Source organism: Diabrotica virgifera, chromosome 1 (genome assembly GCF_917563875.1).
Source record: "Diabrotica virgifera virgifera chromosome 1, PGI_DIABVI_V3a".
In the NCBI taxonomy this organism is placed as follows: Eukaryota; Metazoa; Arthropoda; class Insecta; order Coleoptera; family Chrysomelidae; genus Diabrotica; species Diabrotica virgifera.
Window position 1 is genome coordinate 282576968 of NC_065443.1, and position 13586 is coordinate 282590553.

At 31.3% G+C, this 13586-nt stretch overlaps 1 protein-coding gene across 2 annotated transcripts in view; it reads right to left on the reverse strand.

Moving 5' to 3' along the window:
• Nucleotides 1-13586, reverse strand: part of LOC126879137 (zinc finger protein 235-like) — an 80541-nt gene that overhangs the window by 19305 nt on the left and 47650 nt on the right. Inside the window, exon 2 of one of the 2 annotated variants that reach the window (XM_050642113.1) lies at nt 3157-5399. The exons of the other annotated variant lie outside the window; for it this stretch is intronic. Coding sequence (XP_050498070.1) covers nt 4162-5399 — 1238 coding nt within the window. The 3' untranslated portion in view covers nt 3157-4161. Of the gene's footprint in view, nt 1-3156; nt 5400-13586 lie in introns of those variants that run through there. 2 annotated transcript variants of the gene reach the window in all.

Consider the following 13586-nt stretch of genomic DNA (forward strand, 5'->3'; position numbering starts at 1 on the left):
TAAACAAACCTATTATAGACCGAAAAAGTGTGACGTTTCACCCCCACTGCTACGATTCTATTTCATTATAATTATGACCCTTATTGCCATATGGCATAAGCCCATCACAAATAGTTTTTTCAAAATTCTGAAGTATTTAACTGATGTAGTATTTTTTTCTCGATCTATATTTATGTTTAATTAATTTTATATTTTCCTTTTATGGAAATAATACTGGATATCAATTTAAAAAGTTAATAAAAACCGTGTCAGGCGTATGTCTTTGATTGTTGTTTGGTTTATCCATAGGACTCATAGAAATATTAAATTTCTGTGGACTTGACACGTTCCTTTTTGTGTTCTCTGTGGGTTTTTCCTATTCCTATCATTTCATTTGTCACATTTCAGTCTTGTTTGTGTACATTTCTACATTTTGAACTTTAAACACGCAAACGCATATTTTTAACGTAAACACAACGTTTTTGTTGTTTTTGTTCAATAAGGTTGTTTGTGCAGAAGAAAGCAGAAGATATAGCTATTTTTATAACAAGGGAGGAAAGTGCTACTTTTCCTCCCGAGAATGAAGTTTACTGCCCGACGCGTAGCGGAGGGCAGTAATCATTCAAGGGAGGAAAAGGCACTTTACTCCCTTATACATATGGTTTTTCCACCTTCCTCAAATAACAAGTCATTTTTTTATTTTTACTTAATTTATTTATGTATCTAACCAACAAAATTTATTAGAACTAAAACTAACAAGTAGGTACAATATAACTGTCAACTGTCAAATATAAGTCAAATTATTAATGTAAACATTGTTAAATCAGAATAACAATTTACTGTTTTTTACCATTCTGCAAAATACAAAGTGTTTTTAAATAAACATTAAAATGTATAGATACTTACGAATAGAAAATAGATATTGTACAGGGCGTCAATAAGTTATATTTCATGAATGAAATACCATGACGTCACTTTTACTTTTCCTCCCTAGGGAGGAAAAATATTTTCCTCCCTAGGGAGGAAAAGTACAACTTTGCTCCCTACAATCAGGTCCGGAAAAGTATACTTTCGGTAGAGGTAGGTGGAAAAAACATTTACAATACTTTCATTATGATTTAATAAAAAAAGATTAATGCGAGATATTGATATATAAATTTAAAATATTTATTATGGTACAAACATTATTCACATAAACTATGTAACATTAGAATGTTTACAGACAACAACTAACATTTATTATATTAATAGACAATAAAATAATGTTACATACAGAATTAAAAATTGTATATATTTTACAAATTGGTGAAATATTGACACTACAAATCAGATGGAAGAGTCAGGAGAAATTCATAAAAATAAATTCTCACTATATACTACTCCGGAAATGAAATGAGACAAAGTGAAAGAGGAGTAGGGTTTAGTAAGGTGGTTTTAGTAACTACAGAAAAGGTTACAGAAAGAATGACAGAGCACAAGCTGGCAACTCTAAAGAAAATCGGCATGATGGTTCTTCGAGCAGCGCATGTAATGTAAATAATAAGACTGCAGTCTACTTAGAGAAAACGGCTAGAAAAAGTGGAATATAAAAGTGATGATTGTTAGGAATTGGTAAAGTTACAGGGAAGAATATTTTTTTCATATTGACAGAAGTTTTACATCACAATTATGTCATTAATGTCAAAAAAAATCGTTTAAAATATATTTTTTTATTTAGGTATATCTTATTCATATGAAGGGTCACTACGAAAAACGATCATAGTCATTTTTAATAGTTTCTGTAAAATCATGATTTTAAGGTTTGAAGTCACATTATTTGAGGCGGTGGCTTATATCTATTTCCCTTATTTTCTCACAAACCTTAATCTTTTCTTGCCGTTACTGTTTATAGTTCGTAACTAACTGACAACCTCTACAACATGGAGCATATATCCTAATTTTGGCCAAAATTGACATTTATTGTTTTTCATAGTGACCCTATACGCTCTGAGCTTCGCTGGTGTCGCTCCTAGCGGTTACTAATTCAACTTTTACTGGTAATTTTTAAATTTATTATTTAATTGTTATCGCTTAATATTTACAACGCAAAAAAGTAATTAAATTGTAATCGATTTTTTTAAGATTTTTCTAATCATTTTGACGTTCTATTGATAAAATATCAATTTCTTACTTCGGATACTTTGACAATAATCGTGTAGATGGCGCTAAGATTATAATAGATTATTTATAATTAGATATTACGGAACATTAAAAAACTTAAATTCAGTATTTAAAACGTAAATATATTTAAGGTAAAAATATATACCACAGCTTTGACCAACTAATATTGTTTATAATTAATGTTTTTAATTTTAATTTTAAATTAATCACTTTGACATTTATGTCAAATTTCCGGTAAACGTTTACAAACTTGTCACTACTGGCGTTCGCGAATTTGTAAATATCCCCTCTACGTACGAGCTCACAGCGTATACGCTGTGAGCTTCGCTGGTGTCGCTCCTAGCGGTTATTAATTCAACTTTTACCGGTAATTTTTAAATTTATTATTTAATTGTTATCGCTTAATATTTACAACGCAAAAAAGTAATTAAATTGTAATCGATTTTTTTAAGATTTTGCTAATCATTTTGACGTTCTATTGATAAAATATGAATTTCTTACTTCGGATACTTTCACAATTATCGTGTAGATGGCGCTAAGATTAATTTATAATTACATATTACGGAACATTAAAAAAACTTAAATTCATTATTTAAGACGTAAGTATATTTAAGGTAAAAATATATACCACAGCTTTGACCAACTAATCTTTTTTAATATTAATGTTTTTAATTTTAATTTTAAATTAATCACTTTGACATTTATGTCAAATTTCCGGTAAACGTTTACAGACTTGCCACTACTGGCGTTCGCGAATTTGTAAATATCCCCTCTACGTACGAGCTCACAGCGTATATATTATACATAATTTTATACATAGGGCCGGTTGTTCGAACGCTAATCAGCAATGATCATTATCAAATATTTAATTACTGTCACAACTGTCAATGTCAACTTTGGTTGGGTTACTGGAAACATAATTATTGATTATAATTATGAAATTAGTTAATCAATTATGTTAATAATTGTTATCTTAATTGATGAACTGATCTCATAATTATAATTAATTATGTTTTTAGCAACGAAACCAAAGTTGACATTGACAGTTGTGACAGTAATTAAATATTTGATAGTGATCATTCTTGATTAGCGTTCGAACAACCGGTCCTTAAAGGGGGTGTAACGCTAGTTCGCGTAAACAGGTAATACTACACGCGCACCCAGGGTAAACTAAAGAACTAGCACAAGAGGCGCCAGACAATCTTTCCAAAGATCTCCTGGCATAAGTATATCGCAGTTTTTTTTAGAATAATTAAAGATGACACAGTTACTGAATGGACTTTCCAAGGAACAAATTACAAAAGAAATAGGACCCAATGTAAAGTTTGCCAATTAAAAATAAAAAGTATAAGTAGAACAAAATGTCAAATTCTATACAGACTATTAAAGAATAACGATACTGATCTGGTCGCAATACAAGAAAAACACAGAAAACGAATTTTAGCATCGAGTATAGAGTAGCATATTTTATTTGACAACAGTTTGTTATTTTATGAGAAAAAGAAGATAGAAAAAGAAGATAGAAATGACATATAAAAAAATATAAGTAGGTTGTTGGTAAAAAATTAATGTTGTTGAATAATAAAAGAAGTTTTTATTTTAAAGTCAAATCCTAGTTCTTTCTTAAATTAAACATATAAACTCTAATAGCAACAGACATAACTAATGTCAGAACGTATCGGGGGCGAACTCTGAGAGTACAACTCAGTCCTGGGTCAAATAACAACCCTTCACCAAATAGAACTTATAAGTAGTAATAGTATGATTGTAATGCATACAGCAAAGTTAAATATATCCAGAAAAGAATAATAATAATAATATGAGTAATGGCCATATGATCGGTATGCGTTTTAAACTGACGGTTTGAAACAGTCAAAATGGTTTCATCATGTGTGGTCTCTCTATGGCATGAACTCAAACTCAAATGAAACTCAAAAGTAACTGAAGTATGCAGTTTCGTTACATCTGCGTTTCATCGTATGTGCTGGCTCTAAGGGGTTAAGTAAAACGAATCTCACACTTCTAACATTTTTCTCCAGTGTGCACTCTCAAATGTCTATTCAAATTACTTTTAACAGAAAATTGTTTAAAACAGATCTCACACTTGTATGGTTTTTCTCCAGTATGCACTTTCAAATGTGTTTTCAATTGATCTGCTCTAATAAACCATTTAAAACAAATTTCACACTTGGATGACTTTTCTCCAGTATGCAGTCTCAAATGCCTTTTCAAATGACTTGCTTGAATAAACTGCTTAAAACAAATTTCACACCTGTAGGGTTTTTCTCCTGTGTGCACTCTTAAATGTTTTTTCAAAGAATCTGCTGCACTACAATGTTTGAAACAAATTTCACACTTAAATGGTTTTTCTCCAGTATGTGTTCTCCTATGGTTTTTCAAACTACTTATAAAAGAAAATTGCTTAAAACAAATTTCACACTTGTAAGGTTTTTCTCCAGTGTGCACTCTTAAATGCTCTTTCAAATGACCTGCTTCACTAAACTGCTTAAAACAAATTTCACATTTGTAAGGTTTTTCTCCAGTATGCACTCTCAAATGTCTTTTAAATTCAAATTTCCCACTAAACTGCTTAAAACAAATTTCGCATTTGTATGGTTTTTCTCCAGTGTGCACTCTCAAATGTCTTTTCAAATTATCTGCTCTACCAAACTGTTTAAAACAAATTTCACACTTGTAAGGTGTTTCTTCTGCAGTATGCGATCTCATATGGTGTTTCAAACTCATTGCTCTAGTGAACTGCTTAAAACAAATTTCACATTTGTATGGCTTTTCCCCAGTGTGCACTCTCAAATGTGCTTTAAAATTACTCGCTTGAATAAATTGCTGAAAACAAATTTCACACTTGTATCGTTTTTCTCTAGTATGCACTATCAAATGTTTTTTGAATTCACCTGCTCCACTAAACTGTTTAAAACAAATTTCACACTTGTATGGTTTTTCCTCAAGGTGCACTCTCAAATGTCTTTTGAAATTATCTGCTCTACCAAACTGTTTAAAACAAATTTCACACTTGTAGGATTTTTCTCCAGTGTGCACTATTAAATGCATTTTCAAAGGACTCCTTTCGCTAAACTGCTTAAAACAAATTTCACACTTGTATGGTCTTTTTTCAGTCAGAACTTTCCAATTTTTATCTAATGTTTTCCCTCGAGTGTGTCGAGTAGTATCATTTCCTTTGAAAGATGAATCTTCAATAATTTTCTCCTTAATTTCCATTTTATTTTCATCTCCGAGATAACCTAAAATAAAAACCAACTATAATGTAATTACTTGAGTAAAGCGGCTCCTAAATGGCCAATATTAACATCAATAGATTGTACAATTCAAAACAGGGCCGAAAATAATAATGTGCGAATTAAAGCAATAGGCCCAGATCAGATACCCACTGAGCTAATTAAATGCATTGACGAAGAAATGCTGCATATACTTTTAGATCTTTTCAACAAGGTATACACAACAGGAGGAAATGCCCATGATTTTTTGCTGTCCACGTTTGTAACACTACCCAAGTCAGTACATGCGACAGAATGCTCCCATTACAGAACAATTTCCTTAATAAGCCACACACTTAGATATTCCTTAAAATAATACACGGAAGACTATACAAAAAAAAAATAGAAGAAGATATAGATGACACCCAGTTTGGATTCGGAGGAGGCCTAGGGACGAGAGAGGCTCTGTTCGCTTTTAAAGTCCTCGCACAAAGACGACTAGATATGAACCAGGATCTCTATGTCGGCTAACTTTTAAAAGAAAAGGATGTGGCAAGTCGAGATATACGGGTTATTGAAAATCTGTACTGGAACCAATAACCAAAGGTTAAAATCGAAAATGTCAAAACTGAAGCCATAGAAATTAAAAGAGGTGTTAGACATGGTTGCGTGTTGTCTCCATTGTTATTCAATATGTACAGCGAAGCTATTTTTAAGGAAGAATAAGGAATATCAGAGGAAGAACAGGATATATCAATAAACGGAAAAATCTTGAACAACATAAGATTCGCAGACGACACCGCTATTTTGCAGACAGTCTAGAAGCATTGCAACGATTAGTAAATATATTGCATCTAGTCAGTATAAAATATGGACTACAAATCAACGTTAAGAAAACCAAGTTCATGATTATTTCTAAGCAACACACAGCAGGAAGGCTAGATATCAACGGAAAACAAGTAGAAAGAGTAAATACCTACAAATATCTGGGAACCTGGGGAACAGAAAACAACGACCCCGGTAGAGAAATCAGGACACGCATCGAAATTGCAAGAAGGGCATTAATAAAAATGAAAAAAATGTTTGTTAATCGAGACCATCCTCTGGATCTGATAATAAGAGCCTTAAGATGCTACGTGTTCTCGACTTTGTTGTATGGAATGGAAAGCTGGACACTGAAAGTAGACAATACAAAGAAGTTAAAAGCATTTGAGATGTGGTGCTATAGAAGGATTTTGAAAGTACCATGGATCCAACGAATTACGAATGCAAAGGTGCTAAGAAGGCTATAAAAGGATTGTGAGGTGATAAAGAACATCAAAACAAGAAAACAGTTTAAAGGAATAACGCAGAAAATACAAAAAATCAATTATATAACTTAATTAACCTATGAGATGCCAATAATGTCAAAATTTTATAATCGTCATTAGTGTCAAAATTTGATAACAGTGAAGTAAACTTGCCTGAGGTTGGACCAATTACAAACAAGCTTTGTACAACAACCTATAGAGGTGCGAAATATGAGATATTACGGCTCATAATGCAGGGCAAAATTAAGGGGAAAAGATCCATAGGTAGAAGAATTTCCTGGCTGAGAATCTTAAGCGAGAGTGGTATTCGCTCCGAGCGTTAACAAAGTGTCAAAGCAAAATCGACCGACCTGCTCATAGTGGCGGTTGCTTGAATCTTTGTAAGGACGCTTTATTGTATGTTTAAATGAGACATTTAAAAAAATGCCATATCACGTTATTTGTTCTGTTGTTTACTGTAAAAATACATGGAAAACTAGTGATGTGAAATACTTTTATTTTCCTCATTCCCAAAAAAAAATAGATCAAAGAATAAAATTAATTAACGCTGTTATAAGGATGAAGTGAGGTTAACTTTTTCTATATATACAAAGGATGTGGCAATATACACATGATATAATAATATTATTTACGTTTTTATAAGTTTTGTACAACCCACATAACAATGATGTTCGTATCATGTTCTAAGCATATACTACCAACATTCGCCGGAGTATAATCTTTTTAGTACAAGCATTGCATGTACCTTAAAAAACATTCTAAATTTCATGTTCTTTGCATATACTTTAAAGTATCTTCTCGTACCGAATATACTGAGTACATTCGTGTACGTAGTAACTCGGAATATTCGTAAAAGTTTATTCTTAGAATATACCCTTATCGAATATTCTTAGCACATACTTATAAGTACATTCTTAACACATACTTATAAGTAGATACTTTTAAAATATCTTAAAAACAATATGTATGTATAGGAAGTATAATATTAGCCTTATAGATTATCAACTTCGTTATATTTTAGAATAATTAATAAAATTTATGTATGTAGGTAGTACCTATTGGACGAATTTCATTTCAAAATTGTTGTATGGTAAAAAAGTTTAAACATTAATTGTATTAACGTTTATTATTAAAAATTCGTTTTCATAATTGATATAACTTTACCATTTCGAGTTTATCACGAGTATTTTTACATCGTTGGAATTTGAATTTAAGTAACATTAAATTCAATACGGGAGGCTGTGATACGGGCCATTCCAGAACCAAAGCATGCCAAAACCCACAAACAAAGAATTTGGTGTTGCCAACCATCGAGTAAGCTTTTTCCGTCAACCTTAAAACTTCCCACTTTTATAAAAAAATTCCCTCCTGTTTACAAAATCTGAGAAGATATGTTTAATTATTTTCAAATATTTTGATTTTTTTTAATATTTAATAATTTGGACTGGAACAAAAATTCCCTTTTGAGTTAACTTTTTCCTTTATCACCTTTCATGTTAAAAATTCCAGCAAAAAGTGAAATTTCCCTCCGTTTGGCAACACTCACCGGTGCACTGATGTTGTTATTCCACTTCCACAATACATATCCCCCTAACCCCGTCTTGTCTTATTCTGACCATTTCTTACCTGAATGGATCAGGGTAGGTAACAACGGTAAAATATGAAATCGAAAATATGTATCTATGCAGTGTGGCAGTGTTAAGGATGAAGACGAATGATAATTAAAGTACTAGTAATAATATATTTTGGTAACTCAATATTATTTAATAAATACATATAAGTAAGTACATATAAGTATATAAATTTTAGTTACTCATACATAGTTTAGTTTAGCTAAATATTATAATATAATAGTTCAGTGGCGGCTGGTCTGTAAGTGAAGGGGGAGGTCATATCCGGTGGTTCAAGATTTTTTTGGAAAAACAAGACCTACAAATCCCATTTTAAATAATTTCTTATTCCATCATCTGTATTGGTTTCTTATAACTTATTTTGAAATATGTTGTTTAAATTTAAGCGGATCTTTATTTGACAAGTAAATATGAAATAAGTAAAAGGAACAAGTCTTCATTACTAATTGTCAAATAAATCAGATAAATAGTATGATATAATATGTAATTATAACAGCCAGAATATCAACAAACTACTTAAACTCAAAACCTAAAATAAATAAAAACACGGTTTTGAAATTCCGCAATCTTTAAACTTCAAACGTTCATTAAAATTTAATTTCATTTGGCGTTGGAGTTCATTTATACTAACCACTACCGACATATTATAAGAATCTATAATAAAATAATATTAATCTCACGAACGCACTTAACTTTGTAAATTGCGAACTAATCTTACTCCCTGCCTAGATAGTCACGTCTCAACCGTAGATAAGATAGAAACTGAGAGAGTTTAGTCTCAACAACGAAAACGATACCTACGGTCTACGGTCAATGACCACGATTTGTACCAACTTGCATATAAGTGCGTATTTTCGTGAACGTTCGGATTCCCAGTGCTGTATTCTCACAGTGAGGTCAAATAAATTTCTTGACCATCGTGAATGTTCGTATTTAGCTGTTTAAGAGTAATATTGCGGTAGTTTGAGTCAAAGATAAATTTGGCTTTTCGGTACCGTCAAACAGCTCGTATTTCATGTTTATTTATCGGTAATCTTTTGGCGGCATCTTTGTCGCTATATTTTACAACAACAAAATGACTGAAAAGTCAATACAATAAAAGCAAAATTTAACTTTGAACGATACTATTGTATTCCGAACATTTTTAATACAGACAATTTTCTTTTTTTAAGGAAATAATTACATAATAATCGTTTGATTGTACAATTATTACAGGGAGGTCATTGACCAATTGACCTAAAGGGATAACCGCCACTGTAATAGTTTATATAGATAACTAAAATTTATAAATATGTACTTACTTTTTAAGTAATATTGCAGAATGTAGGTACTAACTACATTCTCATTTGCCATTAAAATATGTAAATATAATAGCTATTTGGTAGAACCAGTAGAACCTAAGATGAGATTAGGTGATGCTGAAAACATACTTCTGAGCAATATAGCACTTGATAGCACTTAGAATATCCTTAAAAATATATTCTTTTAATACAAAGATGTGCAGTAGTACGTTCTAAGTATATCAATAGAAGGTTTATAGCACTTCCTTGGAATATGCTAAAAAGTACGTTCTTAATATAAACTAAAAAGATGTGTGGTAGTACGTTCTAAGTATATAAATAGAAGGTTTATAGCACGTCCTTGGAATGTTCTAAAAAGTATATTCTTAGTATATACTGAAAAGAAGTGCGGTAGTACATTCTAAGTATATACATAGAACGTTTAAGTAGTGTAATGTAGTATATACTCAGTATGTGCTCTGCACATTCGCAATGGTAATTACGCATATTCTTAGTATATACTTTTTCTAAAAAGTATGTTCTATGAATCTACTAAGAACATGAAATTGTTGTGGGAAATTACATACACTTTTTAGCTCTGATAAATCCGAATTGACTCCAAAAAGTACGGATACGTTATCCTATATAACCTCACTATCGCAAATTAGGTCAATAAATCTTTATTAATGACAAAAAATATTTTTGTTGAACTATAAATGACATTATAAAAGAATAACTAATGAATTCTAACAATTTGTATTCGTTTATTATCACTAGAAAATAAAATATTCAAGTTTAACAAAATAATCCCATAAGAGTCAATACTAAAACGTCCTTACAAAACTGACAGCGTGTCACGTGACTGTCAATTTCTGTACATAGAGGGGAGACGCACGGAGCCAATAGTTGCAGCTCAGTAGATCTTTTCAGAGCCGCCGCCAATAAGGTACGGATAGCTGTGATGATAGCCAACCTCCGATAGGAAAAGGAACTACAAGCAGACGTTTGTACAATACTGCCCCGCTAAGCTGAAAGGTCCTATCTACCAATTGGGCTGTTTTCAGAAAAATGCAATTAACTTTAGTTTGCTGCGCCGCCATCCGTAATATTAATGATATCAAACTGTAATTTTGAATGAACTTGATTTGTGTATATGTTACGGACAATGACGTAAATCCGGCCAATATCGACAATGGTCGGTTGAATTGGTCATTGTCGACAATGGCCGGATATTAACGTTATTGTCCATAGAAACTGGACATTGATGATAATTTTAAATTTTTGATAACATTTCTATCATTGCCCGGTAAGCATATAAACATTCCGTATATGTATTTGGAACCTAGGTGTTTTCTATTGGTTCGTTTCAGCACGCGGTCATATTTTAACCAATAGGCGGTGAGGTCCCAAACGCATATACGGAATGTTATTCGGTTCCAAATTCATATACGGAATGTTACATATTCGTACACCGAAAAAGATAAGTTGTTATTAGAGTCTGTTAAAAGGAGATTAATTTTAAAATACTTGTTACTGTATTATTAAATAAAAATAAAACAATTATAGTATTTGGAATGTTATTTGGTGCGAAATTCATATACGGTATGTTAAATATTCGTAGAACAAAAAGACGATTTTTATTAAAGCCAATTAAAATGAGACTGGTTTTTGATAGTATATTATGCAACGAGCTTTTAATGATGGTCATTATGAAATGAGTATAAGGGATACGAAACGAGCCGCCTAGCGACGAATTTCGTATAGAGTACGAGCTTCATAATGATAATTAAATGCAAGTTGTTTACACGATTTTTTCTATGATCATTCACAAAAAAATATATTCAAATTTATTAATTTTGTAACGCAAACAAATTAAGTAGTTTGTCAGTCTGACAGTTTGTTTACATATTGAGAACTGTCAAAGAGTATGTATTTGATTCGCCATTGGTTACTGCGCGTGTGCCACCTTTATCGCGAATGTCATATCGCGATTCTATTGGTTAAAAATCTGTATCCTAATGAAAATATGTATCATAATGAAGTTCATTATGATACAGGTAGTGACATCATAATTGATATATTATAGTATGAGAATAGAAAAATTATTTTTAATGTATTATTAAAGATCCACAAGGAAAAAGGTTTTCCTGTAGTTGGCTGTATACCATATAATACAAAAAAACGAATAAAGTCCTTTATAAAAAGTCTATATTTAAAATCCCTAAAAAGGGCTACATCACAGAACTAGTTTTAGATTGATTGACCAACCATCATCAGTGCTTTCCTAAAATGAATATAACCTGATAAATGATGCAAAGGTTTTAAAATTTTGACTACGTTTAAAAAAAGTCGTAGGTTATACCTACTCACGTGTCCTTACCATGCTAACCACCAAAATATAATATTACAAATTTTATTTACATATATTACATAATTACAAATATTTTGGTGGTTAGCATGTAAGATCACGTGAGTATAACGTACAACTTTTTTTAACCGTAGTCAAAATTTTAAAACCTTTGCACCATTTTATAAGGTTATATTCATTTTAGGAAAGCACTGATGATGATTGGTCAACCAATCGAAAACTAGTTCTGTGATGTAGCCCTTTTTAGGGATTTTAAATATAGACCTTTTATAAAGGACTTTATTCGTTTTTTTGTATTATATGGTATACAGCCAACTACAGGAAAACCTTTTTCCTCATGGATCTTTAATAATACATTAACAATAATTTTCCTACATATTCTCATACTATAATACTATAGTATATCAATTATGATGTCATTACCTGTATCATAATGAACTTCATTATGATACAGATTTTCAATATGATACAGATTTTTAACCAATAGAATCGCGATATGACATTCGCGATAAAGGTGGCACACGCGCAGTAATCAATGGCGAGTCAAATATATACGTTTTGACAGTTCTCAATATGTAAACAAACTGTCAGACTGACAAACTACTTAATTTGTTTGGGTTACAAAATTTATGAAGTTGAATATATTTTTTTTGTGAACGATCATAGAAAAAATCGTGTATACAACTTGCATTTAATTATCATTATGAAGCTAGTACTCTATATGAAACTCGCCGCTAGGCGGCTCGTTTCGTATCCCTTATACTCGCTTCATAATGATCATCATTAAATGCTCGTTGTATAATATACTATTAAAAACCAGTCTCATTTTAACTGGCTTTAATAAAAATCGTCTTTTTGTTCTACGAATCTAATAACATACCGTATATGAATTTCGCACCAAATAACATTCCAAATACTATATTTGTTTTATTTTTATTTAATAATACAGTAACAAGTATTTTAAAATTAATCTCATTTTAACAGACTCTAATAAAAACTTATCTTTTTCGGTGTATGAATATTTAACATTCCGTATATGAATTTGGAACCGAATAACATTCCGTATATGCGTTTGGGACCTCGCCGCCTATTGGTTAAAATATGACCGCGTGCTGAAACGAACCAATAGAAAACTCCTAGGCTCCAAATACATATACGGAATGTTTAGATGCGCCCGGTAAATGTCGACAATGCCCGTTGTTAATCGGTCAATGTTCAAATTTTGACTAAAAGATAGGTTATGTGTAGGTTTACTATTGTTTACTTCATGTGTGTATATTGTGTATTGTTTTCGTGCTGAAATTACTCGTAAATTTATTTAATAAGTGTTATTATGGATATCAACGATGTGCGCACTCGTTTTAATAATTATATAAACTTAATAGTCAAGTCAAAACGTGATGACAATAAATCATTTTTAAGCTGTGACGAATACAATAGCCGAATTAGTGAAATTAAAGAAGCGAAAAATATTTTGAGAACACCGGATGCTAAAAAAACAACAAAGCACTTATAGAATGAAATTAAATGATCAAGCCAGCTCCCGCCAGCCATCTGCCTCTTGGAAGTTTAAACATTAATTTAAGCGAAAACCATTGTTTATTAATTTGTGAAATAAACATTTT